At 50.5% G+C, this 21,598-nt stretch overlaps 2 protein-coding genes and 1 long non-coding RNA gene across 3 annotated transcripts; 2 read left to right on the top strand and 1 right to left on the bottom strand.

Annotated features, from left to right (window-relative positions):
• Positions 1–6: 6 nt before the first annotated feature.
• On the bottom strand, positions 7–10,328 carry STYXL1 (serine/threonine/tyrosine interacting like 1). Its single transcript, XM_035559010.2, has 9 exons — positions 10,209–10,328; positions 9,370–9,431; positions 8,799–8,925; positions 8,534–8,590; positions 7,458–7,603; positions 5,934–6,079; positions 4,775–4,869; positions 2,899–3,008; positions 7–794 (listed from the first exon to the last, which is right to left on the bottom strand). The coding sequence occupies exons 1-9, from the start codon at positions 10,309–10,311 to the stop codon at positions 663–665; spliced, it is 978 nt and encodes a 325-aa protein (XP_035414903.1). The 5' UTR covers positions 10,312–10,328; the 3' UTR covers positions 7–662.
• On the top strand, positions 4,118–6,454 carry LOC118254045 (uncharacterized). The gene is made up of 3 exons (XR_004780579.2): positions 4,118–4,203; positions 5,108–5,420; positions 6,320–6,454. It is a non-coding gene; the product is annotated as an uncharacterized LOC118254045 (long non-coding RNA).
• Positions 10,310–20,497, top strand: MDH2 (malate dehydrogenase 2). Its single transcript, XM_035559009.2, has 9 exons — positions 10,310–10,612; positions 13,623–13,791; positions 14,956–15,039; positions 15,999–16,108; positions 16,613–16,738; positions 17,225–17,302; positions 18,510–18,609; positions 19,031–19,182; positions 20,192–20,497. Exons 1-9 carry the CDS (start codon positions 10,310–10,312, stop codon positions 20,321–20,323), a joined length of 1,254 nt encoding a protein of 417 aa, XP_035414902.1. The 3' UTR covers positions 20,324–20,497.
• The last annotated feature ends 1,101 nt before the right edge of the window (positions 20,498–21,598 follow it).

The raw sequence follows: 21,598 nt of genomic DNA, 5'->3' as shown, positions 1-21,598 counted from the left end.
GCCCAGGAGGGTTTTTCTGTGGGTTTTTATTTCGTGGCGTCCATGGAAGGAGTCGTAGCGCTGCGGGACAGAGGGGCAGCACGGCTGTCGTGGTCCCGTAACGGCACCGGGGCCTCGGAACTGGCTGCCAGGCAAAGTCGGGTCGCTGGGTTAGGGGGGGTGAGCGGGAAGCGGGGTCCTGCCGGCCAGCCCAACCAGCGGGTCTGGGTCTGCTGCCTGCCAGGGTCTGCAAAGACACTTACGGAACGGGGGAGCTCCTGAAACGGGGAGATTCTGCCTTCGTCTCCCTGAGCTGGAACCAGGTGCAGTGAAACCCCAAATTTGCCTTTTCAGAGAGAATGTTAATGACTTCCCCGTAGCTGGGGCAGGAAGCAGGCCCGATAACGTGGTCATAAACCCCCTGGCTTACAAAGGAGACAAGCAGTGCTGAACGGGCCGCATCCTGCAGGCCTCGCCTTCCCCAAACCACCACCTTCAGCAATGCAGGCCAGCTCCCCTAATGGCTCCAAAACTTCACCCAGTATAATAAGAGCTAAAGATGAAGGAATTCCATTATGTTAAGGGCTTTTTCAACTGATTTCCGTTAACCTTCTACCTACAGAACAGATGGTGGTGTGGACAGGGAAGCGTCTTCCCCTGCTGGGTGTTCCCTGGGCTACCTGTCAATAGTTTGGTTCAGAGATGTCTGTGATCGTGGTCCCATAGATTCGGGCCTCCCAGTCTGAAAGCTGTTTCACAAAGCCCCGGTGCGGTCTCATGTTCTCTTTGCATTTCAGAACGTGGTCCCAAGCTTTCTGTAAGTAGAAAGAAAGCAAAGAAATATTAGAAATTTGAGCTGAAAATTTATTGTAGTTACGCTAAGCAGCTACATTTGTGAACAAAACAGCTTTGTATTTACTGCTCGTGATAGACTTTGGCAGATAAGACTTCAGCTACCAAAGTAAGGACATAACGGATCCAGATGTGAACTTCAGAGAAGCCTTTCATCTTTATACCCTGCTTTCCTGGCTATGAGGATAGCTCATGCTTCTTTCATTAGCTGGCGTGTTTCTTGTATCGTTTACACTGACAGAGCAGTGCAGTCCTGGATTTTCTGCTCTAAAAAGCCATTTCTTCCATGGGAGATAAGCGAAGCAGTGTCAGCTATTAATAATAGCTGATAAGTGTCAGCTATTTACAGGCAAGAAACAAAGGTTTTCACATTTCTGGATTGGTGTGACCTGATGTGGCAGAGCAGCTATTAAGCTCCAGTTATCCCACCATGTTAATTACAACCATCTTAATGGTTTGTTAGTTCTGTGTTATCAGCTAGGAACTCTGCTACACAGAGGGCAAATCCACCAGCATTACTCTGCTTTGCTCAGCTACGTCCTGGGGTTTACCCAGTAGTGCTCATCTTCCTGCTTAGTCCCCCCAGCCATCAGAGGATTGCTTAAGTGTAATGAGACCAAAGGTCAAAAGATAGTGCTCCATTGGTTTGTTTTTTTTCTAATCTCAGCAATTCTGCAGGCTCTGAACCTCATCTTCCAATATTTGCTCCTCTGCCCATGGTATGTGCGTCTGTAGTTCCCCTGAACCCCGCAGATCTGCTCAGATCGATTACCAAGAGACTAAGGGGCCACACGTCCCAAATCTGTGTTTCTTTTGCAATATCTCTGTCTCTGGAAATTTTCAAAGATCTCTGCCCAGATTGGGTGAAGGATCACCCAGGAATCTGTTGCGCTGCCTTAGTCTGCAAGAAACAAATTTGTCTGCCAGGGCAATCCCCCAGGAAGGCTTTGCCCAGGCCAGCTGCAGGACACCACGGGGCTCAGCAAAACGCTGAGACCAACCTGTTGATATCAACTGGGAGAAACTGCAAGGATCAGCTTTGACTTTTGCTCTGCCATCGCAAACATCTCTGGCAGTTTAGCATGCAGGGGAAAACAGCAAGGGAATGGTTATCGATGTGCCGGAGCAATCACACCCAGCATTACTAGCAGGGACCAAATAGTGTCTGCTGCCCAGCTGGCACGCTCAACCTGAAATTACCCTTTGGCACACACCAATGGTAAGAGATTTCCTCTTATGTTGCAAATGTTTGCACAAAATCAATTAAATGATTAGATACAGACCCAGCTCCAGTGAAGCTTGAATCAATCCTTTCAAGCTCCCAAAGGAGGTCACGCTTTCCAAACAAAGACAAGACTTTTAAGGAGAAACCTTTCAGTTCTCATGGGAAAAAGGCTGCTCTGTGCCAGGCAGGCAGCATGAGCTGGTGCCTACAGCAGCATGGTGCCCGTGCTTTGTACGCAAAGGGATAAAGGGCTGGCATCTGGGGAGAGGCTGCCAGTCTCACCACGCCACAGGGTCTTTCTCAGCCTTCATTCCTTATTTTTCATATATTATTCAGAGCTCTGGAACAAAATGTACCATCCTTTTCACCTGTGTGTCCCTCCCGGGCTAGTGTTATCCCATTCCAGATTTCTTTACAGTAGTGACTGTGGGAGGGGATTGCTTCTGGGGAAATAAAACAAGGTTTCGGAAGTCAGTGCTGATGAGCCCAGCGGTAAATCAGAGCTCTGCAAGCACCAGGGTGTGAATGTCCCTGTAACCACCTGGCATTAAGAGATGGGATTAAGTCTGGTAGCTTCCAGATACTCTTTTTCTTAGTTAAGTAGGGAAATAGGAGAATATCACCGGTGCCGGTGCCAGGTAGGAGCTCACAGATCCAAAATCGCACCTAAGCCGCCTCCTTAAAGGTACAACTGATGTAATAGAATCTCTTGCATTATCAGGTGGATAGTCTGCATGAATGCACAGATAATTTCTTTCTCGTTAACACAGCAATGAGGCTTCAGGAACAGAAATAAACTGCAGACCCAGCCAGTATCTGTGGGAAGAATGACAGTGACGTACCTTCAGGGAAAACTGGTGGGAATGCATAAGATAGGCCATGGTTACTGTGCTGCTCCGGCTTATCCCCAGGCTAGAGAACACCAGCACTGCTCCGAGATCCAGCTGGGCATCTGAGTAAAGAAATGCCAATCACAGATTAGTGATCTGGGAAATCAAACTTCCAATTGTAAAGTCAAGCTCTAATTCAGTGAAAACTGACAGGCAGCTAGCCTGAGAGACAGGAACCGTCATGAACCCTGACAGGAACAGATGGGCACTGCCACCTTTTGTTTCTGTAACTATTTGCCTTTCTTAAAACCACACTGAGTTAAAAAGTGGCTTTTTTGAGAACCAGAATCAAATGACAATGATCAGTCAATGTTTCATGACAGATCAGTGTCGCTTTTTTAGCAGGTAACTGTGACGAAAAGTGGCCTACCAGGACCAAGGAGCTGTGGTCAGCATCACATCAGCAACTCAAAACTTTTCCAGGTAGGTAGGTTTAAAGCTAACAACATTTCTGTTGAATGCAAACCTCACTGTTGTCCACTCAAGCTGGAGGAATCAGCTCTCAAACTGGCAGGGACTTGGACTTCAAATCCCTTACCCCTCTGTGGGGATCACCAGTGGGAAGCGCATGCATGGCAGTTAGGGCGCTGTTTTTCTCACGTTGTGGATGCTTTGCAGTGAAAATCTGTAAGGCCAGCAAACTCATTTTCTACAGAAGCCGAGCCCACTTGGCTGAGGATGCTGTCATTCACTGCTAACCACATCAACTCTGCTACCTGTGCCTGAAAGGTTCTATAATTTATTAATAAACCTTTTAATTCTTTCCCTCCCTCTCCAGAGCAGACAGCATGACGTGTGTTTGGAATATCAGCAACTGTGCTCTAGAATTCGTAGGGCAAAGCCTATTCTGCTGTTGCCGAGAGGTTGTTAGGTTGTTTTTCTTTTTTCTTTTTCTTCCAAGCACTCTTCCAGGCTGGGAAAAAGAAATGGGGCAAAATGCAGGACATGTAAGTGGATATCAATGTTTGGGTTTCAATGCATGCAAGTCATGAAATTCGGTTAGGACTACAGGATTATATCCTCAGCTTTCACTTCCTTGTTTCTTTGTGTTCCGTTGTTATTTTGTACTTTAATTGTAAGTTCAGGTGGGGACAGGGTGGTCTTTTGCTCCTGGGTCTGTATGGCACTTAGCACAGCAGGCCTTGGTCTGTGGCAGATGCTATTTTGTAGGCACAATACAAGATGACGCAGGTGGACACCATCACAGGACGAAGCTGCAGGAACTATGCCTGCCGTGCTGCTGCAGGTACTGAGCTGGTATGTTTTTCTTTGCCCTCTCTGACATAATCAGCTGAAGGCAGGTTTACGTTGTCCAACCTGAAAGTTTCCCTAGGCCCTACAGTGAGTCTGCACAGCAAATCCCAAGGGCTAAGAGCGTCTCATGGTAAGTTCTCCAGTGTGTATCACACTCCTGTTTAAATAAAGCTCTGGCGGTTGAAGATTCGGGCTGGTGAGTCAAACAGTTGTATTTAAAAACAAAGGAATAGGAGGGGATCCTGTGAAGCCCTCACAGACATCCTATCCCAAAGCCCTCTCACACCTAGTGGAAAGCTCACTGCTATCCCAGAGTGAGGTGTTCTTTAAAGAGAGTACTCTCTGTCAGGAACATCAGTGTCAGATGCCCTCTAAAATCTCCTCTCTCTGTCAGGCTGGTTACTGAGACAGCTCTGGTATACATTAGGGTGTGGGCTGGCTTGGGAGTAGACTGTGATCTTGAAAGATTACGACCCTCCCGTTTGAGCTTCCTGCTGGAGTCAATTGCAGTCACTCCCATTTAATATCTTAGAGTGAACAAGGGCTCAGGAATTCCAGATCAGGAACAACTCACCTATGAAATGACAAATGGTGGGAAAGGAAGAAAAAAGATTTGCTTCGAGTGAATCAGGAACAGATATATGGAGATATTTGCCTTCTTCTGCAAACCTGTCAAAAGAGCACGCAACATTACGTGGGCCAACAAAGCAACTATGGGGAAAATTTGTTTGTTGGAGGCAAGCTGATAATTTTGTTTGCTGTTACGTGTGTGAGTTTTTCATCATTAACATTACAATAAGGGATTGTTATGGTAAGACACTGAGGCACACGTAATACAGAACCAGCTTAATTACTGATTTTCCATTCCACATGGTATCGGCATTGATGCCTTAACTTTATCCTACAGCTTCCTTTATCCGAGAGCTAAATGAAAACAGACGAACTGAAAGCAAGAGTGCCTTCGCAGCATGCATGTTAGCAGTTATGTCAACAGAGCTCCATGATTCACTTCATGTGGTTTTCTGTGACAGCATCCTCCTGCTTCTAGAAGCTCAGAGAACTCAGAGAACTAATGGCACAAAACACTGGTGAGGCATTTCTGAAATGTGAAAGCACGTCACACAGACGGCATGGGGAGATCACACAGAGTGCAGAGACCTTTGATGTCTTCCTCCGGAACCAGAGGCAGGAGAAATGCCCGCTGGTACACGCGTCCTGAGGTAAGTAACTGGACTTGTTGCTTACTTTGTTTTGGCCAAGACCCTGAGAAATGCCACTGCATTTTTCATTGGGTGAAATGACATTTCCAGCACGGCCTGACTGAGCTGAGCGGTCATGGACAGAAGCAGGTAAGGAACGAAGATGAACAACAACGTGAAACATCGATGATTTAGCTTTTACACTGATGTGTTTGTAAGATTTTGCTCGGAAAGCTACTCAGTGGTGTAGGTTCTGCCTGAAGGACAGTGGCACGTAACAGACTGGTAGTGCCAAAGGCCTCCCAGTCCTCTCACCCAATCCATCCATGTCACAGTAAATGGCTACAGGAACGCATTGCTGCTATGCAAACTCTTGCTATGCAAGTAGAGATCACAAGATTGAGCGTGAAATAGCACTCAAACCTGTAGTGAAAAAACAGAGTTTCCCTTGGAAGTTTATAGGCACTCGCTGCTGTGATGCTGTGCTACCTCACAGGCACAGCCGTCAGTGAGAAGACACCCTGAACAACTTACAGTGCTGCAGGCTGCTCAGAAATATTGACTTGTGCTTTGATCTTCAAATCTTTCTGAATCTGTTGGTCACAGGCCTGCTTGAAATTGCCCATGTATAACTTTGCAGGCAGTATTTCTACAGGGTACAGCTGGAAGTTGTCTAGCTCCTGCAAGGAGAGAAGCCGTGGGTTCAGTTCAGAGCATATTTGCTCTTTTAGTTCCTTAAACAGAAGTCACGTAGACAAATGAACACACACTTAGTCAGCAGCCCATGACACATTTGAATGTAATGATGCATTCAATCACCCGGACGCTCTGAAATATTGAAGTCTTGCTAGATTTAGTGAGAATAATTAACAGAAATGCTTTCGTTGTGGCATTGCTTGAAACAAATCCTAACTAAACAGGGGGAAGAATATATTCTTTGCAATGTCTGGAGGAACCACAGCATAACGGATTCGTTTGATGTTTTCCCCGGTTATTGTTCACGAGGCCAACTGAAGTCATCTGCCACCTGCAGAGCTGCAGGTGCAGCGTCGTGGCACAGCACAAGTCCACAGAGATTTCGGCTTTGTGCTGCAGAAAGGCTGAGAACAAAAATATACAAGTAGGCAGCAGTGCTTCTACATCCATAACTGATACTCCGTAATGCTGCATCGGAACAAAACAGCAGCTCAACAACTTAAAAGCATCAGAGAACAACAGCTTCAGCTGAGCTGAGGAGGTAATTCTGTGTCCAGCTGAATCTGCTGGGAGAGTTTAGCAGTTTGCTGCCCCTCACAGAGGAGCACAGTGAATTCATTTTCTGTGCTGTAGCATCCCACAAGGTTAGCACTGTGTCGTGGGCTGCTTCGTGTGAATCAGATGTGAAGCAGTAGGAACCACAGACACAAAGGATGTTGCTGTACAGTGCCCTCTAAATCTGCCCTGCTGCAGGTCCTGTTCTAGATGTGAAAACAGGCCAGTTGTTTTTCATAAGTTAAACAGATCAGTGTTTGCAGGTGAAAGCAAACAATTAGGATACCAGTGTTCCAGTGGATGGCTCCTTTCTTTCTGGGCCTATTGAAGCAATGCCCCAATATTTGCTTTGTGACCCTTCCAGACAAAAAGCTTTATAGACATGAAATACAGTGCTTGATAGTTGCACCTCTGTCTGGAAGCATTTACTGTGTAACATCTCAGATAACCTCATATAAAAGAGATTAAAGAGGAGCCTGCCTTATTTCATCGTTTGCTACTGTTTGTTTAGTTATCTGCACTCGCCAGTAGGCCAGTTTTGGGGTTATCAGAGGAGGCTTCCCTGGTTGTTTCCATGAGCTAGCTTTCACGCAATAGAAGAGGAAAAAAAAAAGACAGTGTGGCTGCAAAAGAATTTGTGGTGACACTCGGGGGAAGAACAGTAATTCAAATTACATTTAATTCCTTTGTTTGAAATTACTCTGATAACAGGCTTACAGCACCACTTAGCTACTCATTAGCTATCATCAGATGAATAGGAATGCTCGAATGCTCGTGTCTTTTACTTGCAAATTGGCCTAGTCTCACCTGAGGCGTCCACAGTATCTTCTGAGTCCTCAGAAAATGATAGCAAGCTGAAAACCGCTTGTATCCTCCCCTCAGGACGAGCACGGGATTGCGGGTGAACTGCTGTAAGCTTCTGGCGTGTCGGACGGCAGTTCCTTCCTCGGCATCTAATGAGATCAAAAAGCTCTTTGCTGGGGCAGGTTTAGTGTGCCTCCAACAGCCCTGGGGGTTAAATTTGGCCCTCTGGCACCACCAGCAAACTCCTTTTCATTTCATCTAATGCTCTGTAGAAAGCCTTGTTCAAAGCCAGACTTATTATTTATTTAACTGTTGCTGCAGGTCGGTAACAAGCTGCTGCTCACCTCTAGTCCTGTTCCTCTCCTGTTTTCTTTTGTAGGTCCAGATAAAGTTTTTATTCTCTCCCCATTATTCTTTGGGAAATGCTTGTAATAAGTTCCCATAATAGCAAAGCATTATTAGTGTAAATCTAGTGGTTTTAGTTGTATGGAGACCCTTTCCTATAGCCTGCAAAGGGAAGTGAAAGAGGTGTCTTGAACAAATTCTTCCCAAGCGTTTCAAACACTCCCTCAGTGAAGCAAATCACATGAGAGACGGTTTTGCCCCCTCCTTCTCCCACAGGATCCATCCAGGTTGTCTCTACCTATGCCTGCTTTAGAAACAGATGAGCACAACGGAAACCTGCTTCTGATTCTTCACACCTTCCATGCTAATGTCTGGTCACCAAGCATTTATGAATGTGCTTGCTTTGTCCGTTCCGCTTATACTCCTTTTTTTCTTAAAAATCAAGGTGTGGGCTAGATGTAGTCTTTGCTAAAACTGTAGTAGCCTTTATAAAGCTAGTTGGAGCCAAACAAACATAAAGACGTGGTTCTGCATACAGCAGAACTCCTGGCTAGAGGATGTGTTGCAACTATACATTTCCGTGGTCCAAGGAAGACTGAACAATTACAGGGAAAAGTTTCCAGCTTCTCACACTTTTCAGTGAACTCCATTACCTCAGCACCCGCGTTAAAGCTACGTCTTCTTCAATGTGATAATGTGAAGGTTTTGCAACCCTCAGAGAAGGAAATACTCACTCTGTGAACATAAGGAACCTGAGTCAGTGTTTTCAGTCTCTGAAGAACCATTGCTCCCTGAAAGGAAATCGTTGGACAAGCCCAATTTCAGTGAGATGTGAAAAAATAAAAATAATTTAAAAATCAATTCCTTACATGCAGCAAGGTCAGAGGGATCAGTCTACAGATAGGAAAGCAGGCCGGCCAGGAAGCTCACTAAAGTAATGAGGAGTGGGAAGAATACCCATCCTGCAGCGAGGTCTTGACTGACATGAGTCACAGGTACCTTTTTCTTTCTCCTCTTCCTCGTCGTCAGATAAGTCTAAAGAGCTGGTCTCGCAGTCATACACCACGCAGTATCTGACACACGCAAGCTCCTCTGAATCCGGCACCAGGTACTCCCCTGTAGGACTCTGACAAAATCACAGAAGAATTCTATCAGGAGCACAGCTCCACGCTTTTCTTGTGGTATCAACACAAGGAGAAGGTTTTGGGGCTACGTCTGCGCTTTATGCTGAAAGACCCAGGTAGAATTGAGAAATCACACAGACTACTCCAGATTGCTTCATCTGCTGCAGTGGTAAAGATGTCAGCACTGTCCTTTGTGAGACAGGCCTGCAATATGTCAGTTCTTGTGCAATATTTTCCTGATATGCAGCCTCAGCGTGCCAATCCTTTGGGCTACTGAAGCCAGCTCTTCTGTGTGACAGAACACATCCCCCCAGCGGCAGAACTGGAACATGGCTGAAGCAGGCAGGGGAGAGGCGAGGACAACTCCCCTGTTTTTTAAGCCCATTTCATGTACTGCTAATTGCTAAATGCAGAGATTATTTACACAAACTGCAATCCTTCCTCACCTGTTCAATCTTGCGTGCTGTAATAATGTGGCTCTCGTTGTACTCGCGCTGAGTACGGGCATCTGAAAAAAAAAAAAGAAGAAGATAACTAAGGCAGAGCAACTGGCTTATTTGATGCTTTTAAGGTAGAATCCTGCTTCTAATTCAGCCAACGGGAATTCAGGCACCAATGTCAGCAAGAGAAAGACTCTGTTTCTTATAAACTGAGTATTACACATGGATAAAGAACCCCCAACACCGATGTGATTCTGAATACGAGCAACACCAAGCGATGCCGACAGCCGCGGAGCTGCCCTGAGCGCGGTGCTGTGCCCTCCAGCACCTCCTGAGGAGGGCACACGGCAGGGACCCCATCCTGCTCCCGCTCTGCCCGACTCCCTGGCCAAAAGGTGCAGTGTGCGGCACCACCTGGGGGCTCTGGGCACCCCGAAGGACACAAACGCTTATCAGCACGCTTTGTGCGATGGCCAACAGCTCTCGTCCGCCCGTCAGCACGGCCACCGCTGGGAGCAGGGGAGGGGGATGGAGGGGGTCAGGGAGCGGGGAGCTGGACGCGGGATGGGGTTGAAGCGGCAGCCAGGATTTATGCAGGCAGAAAACTTCCGTATTTATATTTCGTTCTCCCCGCGGGGGCCAAGCGCCACACGCGGCTGCTTTCTGCTCCGTGTGAAGGACGAGAGCGGGGCAGCCCTGCCTCACGGCGAGCGTAACGGGGCGGCCAGAGGTCCCTCGAGCAAGGCCTTGGTGACCCGGCGGGGTACAGGAGCGCTCCTCCGCGTCCCCCTGCGCCCCACGAGCCCCGCGCGGCCGGCACAGCTCCCGCCCGTGGGCGTCCTCACCCAGCAGGCTGAGGTAGTTGGGCTCGGCCAGCCTGGGCAGGCGGCGGTGCTGCTGGAGGGCGTTGTAGAGCCGCCCGGGCTCGCACAGCAGCACCCCCGCCATGGCGCCCCGGGCCGCGCTCCCCCCCCGTCGCCGCGGCAACGCCGGGCCCCGACGGTTGCCATGGGGAGTGACGTCACGCCGCAACCTCGCGGCGCTTCCTCCCCGCGGCGGCGAGGGGACGGAGCGCGGCCGGGGAGATCTCGCGAGGCGTGCCGGCGGAAGTCTCGCGAGAGGCGGCGCGGTGGAGGTCGTTGGAGTCGCCGCAGCCGCAGCCGCCGCCGCCGCCGCCATGCTGCCCCGCCTCGCCCGCCCCGCCGCCGCCGCCGCCGCCCTGCGCCGAGGGCTGGCCACCTCCGGGCCGGTGGGTGCTGGGGGGGCTGGGGGGGCAGCGGGGAGGGGGCTGGGGGGGCGTGGGGGGTGGAGGGGGGAGATGGGCCTCGCGGGGGGGGCGGGGGGAGCTGGGTCCTGTCAGGGGAGGCGGTGAGGGGGGGGTGGTGGTCCTGTCAGGGGGAGGCGGTGAGGGGGGGGTGGTGGTCCTGTCAGGGGGGGGGTGGTGGTCCTGTCGGGGGGGGTGGTGGTCCTGTCGGGGGGGGTGGTGGTCCTGTCAGGGGGAGGTGGTGGTCCTGTCAGGGGGAGGCGGTGGTGGTGGTCCTGTCAGGGGGAGGTGGTGCTGGTGGGGTGATGGGGGTGGGGGGGTGGAGCTGGGAGCTGGTCACAGGCAGGGGAGGAGGTGGTGGTGGGGATGGGGGTGGTGGTGGTGGTGGTGGTTTTGGGGTGCCTGGGGGTGATGGGGAGGGAGTTGGGAGCTGGGTCCTGTCAGGGGAGGCGGTGAGGGGGGGTGGTGGTCCTGTCAGGGGGAGGTGGTGGTGGGGGTGGTGGAGCTGGAGCTGGGAGCTGGTCACAGGCAGGGGAGGTGGGGATGGGGGTGGGGGTGGTGGTGGGGGTGGTGGTGGTGGTGGTGGGGTGCCTGGGGGTGATGGGGAGGGAGTTGGGAGCTGGGTCCTGTCAGGGGGAGGTGGCAGGGGGTGATTGAGGGGGGCAGGGAGCTGGGCACAGGCAGGGGGAGGTGGCTGGGGGAGGCTGGGGGTGATGGGGAGGAAGCAGGGAGCTGGGTCCTGTCAGGGGGGGGTGGTAGGGGGTGCTTGGAGGTGATGGGGGGGAGCTGGGAGGTGGATCCTGTCAGGGGGAGGTAGCTGGGGGGGGCTGGGGGTGGTGGGGGGGAGCAGGGTGCTGGGAGCAGGCAGGGGAGATGGTGGTGGGGTGCCTGGGGGTGAGGGGGGGGAGTTGGGAACTGGGTCCTGGGTCCTGTCAGGGGGAGGTGGCAAAGGGTGCCTGGAGATGATGGGGGGGAGGTGGTGGTGGTAGTGGGGGGGTGGCTGGGAGTGATGGGGGGGGGAGCTGGGAGCAAGTTGGAGGGATCGGCCTGGTGGTGGAGATGGGGATGAGGGGGAGCTGGGCACAGGCAGGGGGAGGTGGTGGTGGGGGAGCAGGGCCCTGTCAGGGGGAGGCAGCAGGCAATGTCTGGGGGTGATTGGGGGGGAGCAGGGAGCTGGGAGGAGGTTGTAGGGATCGGCCTGGAGGTGGAGATGGGGGTGGGGGGGAGCTGGGTGGTGGTACAGGCAGGGGGAGGTTGTAGGGGTTGCTCAGGGGTGATGGGGGAGCAGGGAGCAGGTCGTGGGGCTTGGTTTAGGGTGGTGGTGGTGGTGAGGGAGCTGGGAGCTGGGTCCGGTCAGGAAGAGGCGGCGGGGGGCACCTGGGGATGGGGGGGAGCAGGGCCGTGGCAGGGGGTGCCCAGGGGTGACGGTGAGGGAGCTGGGAGCAGCTGGTGGGGCTTGGCCCAGGGGTGGGGGGGGGAACGGGGAGCTGGGTCCAGGCAGGGAGAGGCAGTGGGGGGGTGCACGGGGGGTGATGGTGGTGGACAGGGAGCTGGGAGCAGGTTGTGGGGCTCAGCCCAGGGATGATGGTGAGGGAGCTGGGAGCCTCAGCCTGGCCCCGCACCGTGCGGGCTGTCCCTGGGCACCTCCCGGTTGGGGAGCTTGTGCCTGGCCCCCCTCACAGTGGGTACTTGGGGTCTGAGCGCTGGGCGCTCCTCTCAGCGAGGGTGTGCAGGGAGAGGTGCCAGGCTCCACACTGCTCCCTTTCCCCCCTGGGAGCGTGCCCCAGCTCTCAGTGCACTGAGAACTCGGGTGGTAGCTGCAGCTTTAGCAGTAAACCTTAATATGCGGTACCCTCGAGCTCAAGGAGTGTTCGCACAACGCTCTCAGACGCGTGGTCTGATTTTTGGGTGGTCCTGTGCAGAGCCAGGAGTTGGAGCCGCAGGTCCTTGCGGGCCTCTTCCAGCTGGGGATATCCTGATCTGGGGCCCCGTTGTGCGTGAGTGCGGGGCTCCCGGTGGCAGGAAGGGCTGCGGCTGGGTGCCGGGGGTGGGGGGGGGGGAAGCTCTGCCATCGAAAGGAGACAGCTCTGCAGTGCCATGTGACAGAACGGCTATCGGAGCCGTAAAGATATGCTCTACAAGAGAGAACTGTGTAATTATTAGGAATTACATTTAATAGCACTGAGTTTTGACTTAATGGCATCAGCCCAGTCATAAATACGGGGCACAGCAACCATTAATGCTAGACTTTGCTTTCCCTTGAAGAGTTTTTTGCTAAATTGCATTTGTTGCAGTAGCAAGGACGTTGAGCTGAGCTGAAGTTGATTAGCTTCTGGGCGGATTATTTCTTGTCAGAGCATAATAATTAAGCTGTTCATGCAGGGCCTTGGAGCAATTAGGGCTTTATCTGGTAAGGCAACGTGATGCAGAGCGTCACCGATCATTCTGTTAGCACGTTCCGTCTGCGGGAGCCTCTGGTCCTGGCCGAGTTTGTCAGAACATCCCATTTTACAGTTCCTCTTCTCTTGTAAAGGAGCTTTCCTCTCACTGTGAGCACAGGGAGTCTGCAAGAGAAATAACTTCCTTCCAGAGAACACATTTGAATAAAATTGGTTCCCCAGGGCAACAAAGCAGGGTTGATTTTACTTCGCATGTTTGACCAAAGCTGGGATTTGGTCCCTTAATGTTCTCAGAAGCCTGCAGCTGAGGAGAGCTGATCCTCTGTTTCCTCTGCCTGGCCTTGCTCCTACCTCAGCTTCAGATCCCAAAGAACATCTGCAGCCGATGTGTCCGAGCAGGGAATCTCAGGGCTCTTTGGGAAGCTGTTGTGATGATGGCTTTCTGCGGGCTTAGGCGATCCAATTGTCGTAGTGCTCGATAAAGAAGTTGGGAAACGGGAACGAAAAGCAAAGAAAGCATGGTGAAATCCCCGGGGTCACTCCTGCAGTCACTAGCAAAACGCCTCTTCAGTGCTTTTCTCTCATTTTTTCCTCAGAACAATGCCAAGGTGGCAGTGCTGGGGGCGTCGGGAGGGATTGGCCAGCCTCTGTCCCTCCTCCTGAAGAACAGCCCGCTGGTGAGCAGGCTCAGCCTCTACGACATCGCTCACACCCCCGGCGTCGCAGCTGACCTCAGCCACATTGAGACGAGAGCGACCGTCAAAGGTTTGTAGGGCTGCCCTCAGGCGTGCGGGGCCTGCTGCCGCCCCTCGTGGGAGCGGGGATCTGAGCCTGAAGCCTGCTGCGAGGCTAATTAGGGCTCTGTTGATTAGGTTGATGTGTACGGAGATGGGGCTAGCTCCTGGTTGCGCCGTTGGAGGGGAATTCATAAAAACTGGCAGGAAATACTCAGTAAAGTCGTAGCGAGGGGGAAAAAAAAACGAGCATTGGATTTGAAAGTTTGTCTACAGATGGACTGATGCTCTCTGGGTGCCTCCATGAATTGTCTGTCACTAAAAGGTGACGTTTTCCTTGGGTGCGTGTCTGTTCTGCTCTTGTGAGACCCCACCCGGAGCCCTGCCCCCAGCTCTGGTCCCCCAGCACGAGGACAGGGAGCTGTTAGAGCCAGCCCAGGGGAGGCCATGAGGATGCTCAGAGGCTGGAGCACCTCTCCTATGGGGACGGGCTGGGGGAGCTGGGGGTGTTCAGCCTGGAGAAGAGAAGGCTCTGGGGAGACCTCACAGCGGCCTGCCAGTACCTAAAGGGGGCTTTAGGAAATCTGGGAAAGGACTTTTTGTCAGGGGGTGTACGGATAGGGCAAGGGGGAATGGCTTTAAACTAAAAGAGGTAGGTTTGGGTTAGGGCTTAGGAGGAAATTCTTCACTCAGAGGGCGGTGAGGCCCTGGCCCAGGCTGCCCAGAGCAGCTGTGGGTGCCCCAGCCCTGGCAGAGCCCAAGGCCGGGCTGCGTGGGGCTGGGGGCAGCCTGGGCTGCTGGGAGGTGTCCTGCCCATGGCCGGGGATTGGAGCTGGGTGATCTTTAAGGTCCCTTCCAACCCAAACCACTCTGTGATTCTGTGTCCTGGGAGCACTGGCTGCAGTGCCCAGCTCGGGTTTTAGGACGGTGCACGTTATGCATACGCAGTGGGATGGACGGGGTGTTTTCCCACAGATGGGAGGCTCCCACCGCTCTTACTCTTTGCGTTTTGAAACAATGGAGATAAAACATCAGATTGGGTCCATCCGTAACTTTTCTGCTTTGCTTCTCAGCATGAATCTGAATTGAAGGGTAAATTAATATCAGAATTGGGTGCCTTTAGGAATAATTTTGTACTTCAAGCTGTCAGATACTTACCGACAAAACCATAACATCTGAATGTCTTCCATTCCAGGCTTCCTGGGACCTGAGCAGTTGCCAGAATGTTTGAAGGGCTGCGATGTTGTAGTTATTCCTGCCGGAGTCCCCAGAAAGCCAGGTGTGTTCTCCCCAGGGCTTCGCTGCAGTACTTCTGTTCACGTGGCTGGTGCTTCACGGCACTTTCCTTGTTGGTTGGGATGGGAGTGGGCTGGTAATGACGCTGCCCTAGAGCTTGGCGTGGTGTCAGGCACCTCAGTTAGCCTTTGTCACTTGTAAAACGGGGACAAACACTGATTTCTGGGGTTCCTGTGTAAGGGTGAGGAACAAAGACGTCTCACTGCAAGTGATCCTGAATCTCCCTGCAGGATTTCTTGCCCAGAGCAATACCATGTTCAACAACTGGTTCTTTGTTTCCTTTCTCAGCAGAACAATAATAATCCATTTGTTCTGCATTAATTGTGTGGTAACTTCTCTGAGCATCTCCGAATGAATGCTCTTAAGTCTTCCTCATATCCCTGATTCCGTTCCATTTCCACTCTTGCTTTTAGTGTCCTATTGGGAACGCTACAAAAGCCTAGGCTTTAATTTCTTGCTCATCCTGATCGTGTATTTTTCATGGCTAAAGTGGTTGCTGCAGCAGAACCGGGAGGTGTCACTTCTGCAGCTAGCAGTGTTTTGCACAGAGCAGTTAGCATTCGAGCTGTAGTTGTGGAGGTGACCTCGGGGGCGGGGGGAAGAATTCACCCAAGGAGCCGTTAGGCTGCGCTGAGCACCCCGGTACCGATGCAAGTCCGCGGGGTGACACCACCTCCGGCTGAAGGGCAGCCTGATAGCTGGCAGCCGGGCCGGTCGCTGCTGAAAAGCGCTGATCTGTCTGAAAGGGCAGGTAGCTTTTATCAGCGGGTTACCTTTGGAGCCAGCTCCTTACTGCAGCTGGGGAGCTTTCTCTTGATACATGAAACCAGGAGCTGAAGCTGGCGTATCGCTGTCCAGAGCAGAACACTCTCTGATTGGGTAGTTTGCCCTTTAGTGAATAGGCTGCGGGTAACTTAAAATACTCTGCTGGGTGTGTTCTAGGTATGACCCGCGATGACCTGTTCAACACCAACGCTAGCATTGTTGCTACTCTGACATCTGCCTGTGCGAAGCACTGTCCAGAAGCCATGATCTGTATTATCTCTAACCCGGTAAGCGTTTCCTGGAGACCTTCAAAATGCAGACAGGAAAATCCAAACCGAGAACACTGGAGCAGTCTGCGAGCTGCTGTTAGTTTTGAGCAGTATCATGAAGGTCTGTGAAGCGTTTGTAGGAAAAAAAAACTAAAAGCTTGGCTCTGTCAACACATTTTTCTTGGGCTATATCAAAACCAGATTAAACTTAGATATAGAAGTGCTTGATATCTCAGCCTCTGTTTGACTGTGGTTAATAGTGCATACTCTTGTATTAGCTGGAATAGAATGGCTCAGTAGGGGAGGAGCCTTTGTAACATGAATGAACAAGTTACTGCCTTAACGGTTATTTAAAACACGCTTGTTTTGGCCTGACTGTAAATTGCTCTTCCTATTAGGAATTGAAGTAATTGGCTAGAGTTGACTTGGAGATGCACTGTTTATTTACTGGCCTGTTCAGTTCACACATTGGCTTCGTTATTAGCCTGGTTTTAATGAATGTTTGCCTGTTTTTGCTTGCAGGTAAATTCAACCATCCCAATAACTTCAGAAGTCTTCAAGAAGCACGGTGTGTACAATCCTAACAGAATCTTCGGTGTTACAACACTGGACATTGTCAGAGCGAATAACTTTGTGGCTGAACTGAAGGTACGTCGTAGTGAGGGGTGCTGCGTGCTTCTGTCATCAGATTTACCAAAAATGCCTCTAAAATCACTGCGTAGAGCTAAAGTAGCTCAGGCTTATGTGGAGCTAGAGCTGAAAGCAACGATTCCCTGTTCCCACTCAGTAGAGGAGCCCGGGGATAGGGTTTCTTGCAAAATGTAGTTCGAGAGACGTTGACCTTTCCTTTCATAGCTCTCCCCTGTGAGCGAGCTGCATGTTTGCCTTAATTCTCTTGGCATTTTCAGCCCTGCTGGTGCAACCAGAGGAGGGGATTGAATTGTAGTATATCTTCCCAAGTCACACTGCCCGTGCTGCCTGTTACGGGATATTCTGTGGGGTGTCTGGAGGTGTAGCAGTTTCACTGCTCTTAATAGCCCTGTGTTAAGATACAGAGGGAAGAAAGTGTGGTGGCTTTAAATGCTTTTCTTGTTCCTGTGTCTCAGAATCTGGACAACTTCTTGTTTCCCTTAGGGTTTAGATCCAGCTCGAGTAAGTGTTCCAGTCATTGGTGGCCATGCGGGGAAGACCATCATCCCTCTGATCTCTCAGGTAAGTCACGTTAGCTGCTGCGTGTGGCATTGCGCTGCGTGGTGTTCCTCCTCAGTAAGTTAGAGCTGATGTGAAGTGCCTTTGTGATGGCATGTGGCGTGCTGAGGTACAGCCGAGGCAGTCTTCCCTGCTCTTGTGGCTCATTTTATTCTGAGATGAGGTGCAAGATACTCGAAGGTAAAGAGCTAAATCTGAGCTCCTCTGGGTGGCTTAAATAGCACCACTCTTTTTTCCCTACAGCAGTTCTGGAATAAGAACTGAGGTGTAGTGTGGGTGTTCGGATATCTTGGCAGTGTTTTCTTTTGTCACTTATTTTTTCTGATGGCAGTTGTATGGTATGAATGCTTTGCTACAGCAGAAAAATTAAACTGCTTGTGCCATGGTGGGCTAGAAACCCTCCTTCACCAGCCAGTGTTGAAATGAGGAGGCATAGCTCAAGTTGTGCGGGGAGACTGCTTCAGAAATGACCGGTTGTCAGAGAGGGGCTCCCTTCACCCGTCAAATCCAGAGTGAAATGCGGCTCTAAATTAGGCTGCAGCTTCGTGAAGAGAGGGCTAGGAGATGGCCAAAAGCAGCCAGTGGAGAAAGGGCAAAAAGCTCTGCTCTCAGCGAGGAGTAAAGTACCCTTCACAGAAGGACGGTCTTAGGGAATAAGAGCAAGGGCTTTGGAGCTGAATGCTGGGAGGGTGCTTTCGTCAGAGTCAGTCAGGGCAGCCCCAGCTGTGCTTAGCAGACTTGAGTAGCTGTGCTTGAAGGTTCACTGACTTCTTAAATACTGCTTGCAGGCGGGATCCTTCATAAGGCTCTAGGCTTCCATAATGCCACAGTGACCCAAATATTTATAAGGTGGCTTTTTTTTTTTTTCCCCTAAGGGCTGTTGCGTGCTTGGAGGGCACCTGTGTAGTTCGAAGGAGATGCATGGTTAAGTAACCATGGCTAGCCCTGCCTTTGCCATCAAGCTGCAGTTTGTCTCTGAGCAAACTAGGCATGACTAGCTTACCGTTAGAGTTCTTGCAACAACCAGAAGCCTTGGTGAATGCCTGCAGCTGCTGGCCAGTCTGTCACACCATCTGGGAGCTGGGGTAGCTGAGTTTTCCCATCTGAGAACTGTGGGTAACAACTGTAGTGGTACGAGAAGTATCAACGTGGGTGGCCTCGTGCTGGAGGGGTGCTGGTATTTGATGCTAACTTCATTTTTCAAATCTAGTGCACGCCAAAAGTGGACTTCCCTCAGGATCAGCTGGAAAAGCTTACAGGGAGGATTCAAGAAGCTGGCACTGAAGTTGTTAAGGCTAAAGCAGGAGCAGGTTGGTTCTTGGCTACAGCTTCCAAGTAATTCTTGTCGTCCAGCTGAATGGACGCAGTCCTCTTTAGTTTAATCTTATTTACAACTGCGATGCAGAAATAGGAACTGATGATTGCAACCCTAGCTGCTCTGCCATGTCAGCGGCTGCCTGAACTGTGGCACTAGAAGTAGCTCAGTAAGACTAAACATTACCGGATCCCTGAACATGTGTGACTTCAAAAATTATCTTATCTAATTAAGCTCTTTCCTCCTGTAAATCCGGTGAACTGCATAGCAGGTGGCTTCTGCCTTATCAAACTGGCTGTGAGCTTGAGGTCAATGACGCTGCAGCTCTGTAAGCGTAGCGGTGTGGAAGCCTTTGATACTAAACCAAGTACTGAATTTAAATGTGATCTGTTCTAAAAATGGTTCAACTTTTACAGGATCCGCTACCTTGTCTATGGCCTACGCTGGAGCTCGCTTTGTGTTCTCCCTGGTGGATGCCATGAACGGAAAGGAAGGGGTTATCGAATGTTCCTTTGTGCGATCAGAAGAGACAGAGAGCCCCTACTTCTCTACACCTCTGCTGCTGGGAGTATGTGCTTCACGTGGTGGGGCTTATAAACAGCAGTTACCGGTGCAGTCTTTAGATTTTGTGGTTTTTACTCAATGATTTCAATTTAGTTCAGTGCTGAGTATCACTAGAAAACAGCTGAACGTACGTTTAACAGTTCTTGGGTATTCGGGTATTGCAGGTAAGCATATATCCCATGTTTGAAGGGGGTGCTGCTGCTTTTATCTGCTCTCAGACTGCAGCTCACTGAGTAACCAGCGATTCAGACCTTTCTGAAGAGGTCGCATTTGTCCCGAGTTGGTGCCCATTTATGAAGGGCTTTCATATGGTTAAGGAGAGTCAGCAACCTGGTCTCCTCAGCTTGATCTGCTACAAGCAAATTACTCAGAATTGGAGGCACGTGGGGGACCGTGGTGTGGATTAGGATTAATAGATTTCCATCAGAGTTCAGTAGAGGTCCCAAAAGCAATGTTATTCTTACCCTGTGGGTGGAGTGAAATTAATGGATGGTGCAGCCCTGACATGGCTGCTGGATGCAAGGGATGGTCTATGTTGTTTTGTGTGGTAGCTGGTGAAGGAATGGATGTAGAGGAGGATTAAGGGGGAAGCGTTGGATGTAGGCATGAGATTTTGGAAACCCAGGAGTGCAACTCCGAAGCAGTTTCAGAGTGCAAGCCAGTGGCAAATGAAGGGTGTACACAGAGGAGAGCTGAACGGTGGTTCTGAGGACAGGAGGAGGCACAAAGGAGCAGTTGGTATCAGTCTCCCCGGGAAGGAGCCGAGGGGCTAGCTTCAAGTCTCATACCCCAACGAGAACAGCGAATGAGAAGTTTGTGAAGGCTCTAGAAGTCGCTACAAATAGCAGGAAGCTTCACAGCCTTGCAAGGAAGCACAAGGTTTGCAGACAGTAGAAGTGGCAGAGGTCCTAGGCTGGGTCTCCATCTCAGTTGGACTGTAAGTAATCAGGGCTGTTAAGTTGCTCTCTAGGTCATTCAATGAATGGTTAATCCTTAAATCCTCTTTCCCTCAGAAAAATGGCATTGAGAAGAACCTGGGTATCGGCAAGATCACCCCCTTTGAAGAGAAGATGGTTGCTGAGGCCATGTCGGAGCTGAAGGCTTCTATTAAGAAAGGAGAAGATTTTGCAAAGAACTTCAAGTGAAGAGCTGATGATGGAAAGGAATTCCAACTTCCTTAATTTATTAAGGCATCATGTCACTTTACAACTTCTGATTCAAAGCTCAGGTTTTGACTGAAGTCTGTCTGTACCAGTTTAATGATTGTTGTCAAAGCAGAGTCTAATCATCAATAAAACGGCCTCATTTTTTTCAGCGTACCAGCTGGAGTTGTCCTGTTGTTTTTGTCTTCTGAAGGTAGAAGCTGCAGGTCTCTGAGAGGTTATCAGAGGTTATCTTAAAATGGGTGAACTAATTGCTGGATTTTGTGAGAGGCGTCCCAGGGAAGGGGCTCAGCTGTTCTCTGCAGAAGGGGAGGTGATAATGCAGACTGACAGTGATGGGCATTTCAGGGTTAAGGAAGCCTAAAGTCGTATTTAGTATTTAAAATAGTCCTGTATTTCTCCTGATCATGAGATCTGACTAGGTAACACTGCTCTCTGGACAGAGGTGATGGAGCCAGGGGAGGTGGCCAGTTTACAAAGCTTCCACCTGTCCTCAGACTGCTTTCAGACCTCCTTACATACTTCCACTCGTCTCTGAAAGCTGCAAAATAAGCTACCTTTGAAGTCAAGGTTGGCATTTCACACCTCTGAAGCAAGTTTTGTCTGAAAACCCAACCAGAGAAACTCAGTAATGCCAGCACCGTGCTGCAACAGCAACTGCTTGTGGCCATCCCATCTGTAATTTGGGAAGGATGTTTTCTGCATCGCCTTCCCGGTCCTGCTGCTTGGCTACGCTGCAGTTCCTCCGAGCTCTCAGCTGTGCTGCTGCTTCGGTTTTGTCTCAGGCTGCTTGTTCAGCACAGCAGCTGGGAAAACGGGGATGATCAAACGGGATCGAGACGGGTTGAAGAGGCTTGCAGAAGGGTATCTGATTAGAGTGATCCCAAAAGGGTTTTTTCAGGTTGGCACATTACCTCTGTTACATTGTGTTGCCGGAACCTTACGTAAGTTGACTTTTAAAGAGTTAGTGAAAGAGCACAGTGGTTGCAACGTCAGTCCTGCTGTAAGAAGATAATGAAAATGCTGAGAGTGACTTCTTTCTAGTTAGGAACAAAAGCCTTGATTTAGCATCTGCATAGATTTCTTTTACATTCATCCTCCTGTGAATATAAAAATAAATGTCTGCACGAAAACGGTGATGACAAGTTCTATCGCTGACTTCTTTGAAGGTAAGCTTTAATGAAGGAAGCTATTAATTCAGTCTTCCTCCATGCTCTGTGGGCTGCTTACCCTATTGCTTTGAATTGCTCTAATCCA

This window comes from Cygnus atratus, chromosome 20, assembly GCF_013377495.2.
Source record: "Cygnus atratus isolate AKBS03 ecotype Queensland, Australia chromosome 20, CAtr_DNAZoo_HiC_assembly, whole genome shotgun sequence".
Classification (NCBI taxonomy): Eukaryota; Metazoa; Chordata; class Aves; order Anseriformes; family Anatidae; genus Cygnus; species Cygnus atratus.
The sequence above is the reverse complement of the archived record's forward strand: the minus strand, read 5'-3'. Positions and strand labels throughout refer to the sequence as shown.

Excerpts from the sequence above, each read along its gene's own strand:
- MDH2 (XM_035559009.2), top strand. The coding sequence starts at position 10,310 with ATGGCGCCCCGGGCCGCGCTCCCCCCCCGTCGCCGCGGCAACGCCGGG. Across the intron at positions 15,040-15,998 it reads CGGAGTCCCCAGAAAGCCAG|GTATGACCCGCGATGACCTG; the intron begins GTGTGTTCTCCC and ends GGTGTGTTCTAG. Across the intron at positions 16,109-16,612 it reads TCTGTATTATCTCTAACCCG|GTAAATTCAACCATCCCAAT; the intron begins GTAAGCGTTTCC and ends TTTTGCTTGCAG.
- STYXL1 (XM_035559010.2), bottom strand. The coding sequence starts at position 10,311 with ATGGCGGGGGTGCTGCTGTGCGAGCCCGGGCGGCTCTACAACGCCCTC. Across the intron at positions 8,926-9,369 it reads CAGCACGCAAGATTGAACAG|AGTCCTACAGGGGAGTACCT; the intron begins GTGAGGAAGGAT and ends TGATTTTGTCAG. Across the intron at positions 8,591-8,798 it reads GGAAGAGGAGAAAGAAAAAG|GGAGCAATGGTTCTTCAGAG; the intron begins GTACCTGTGACT and ends ATTTCCTTTCAG.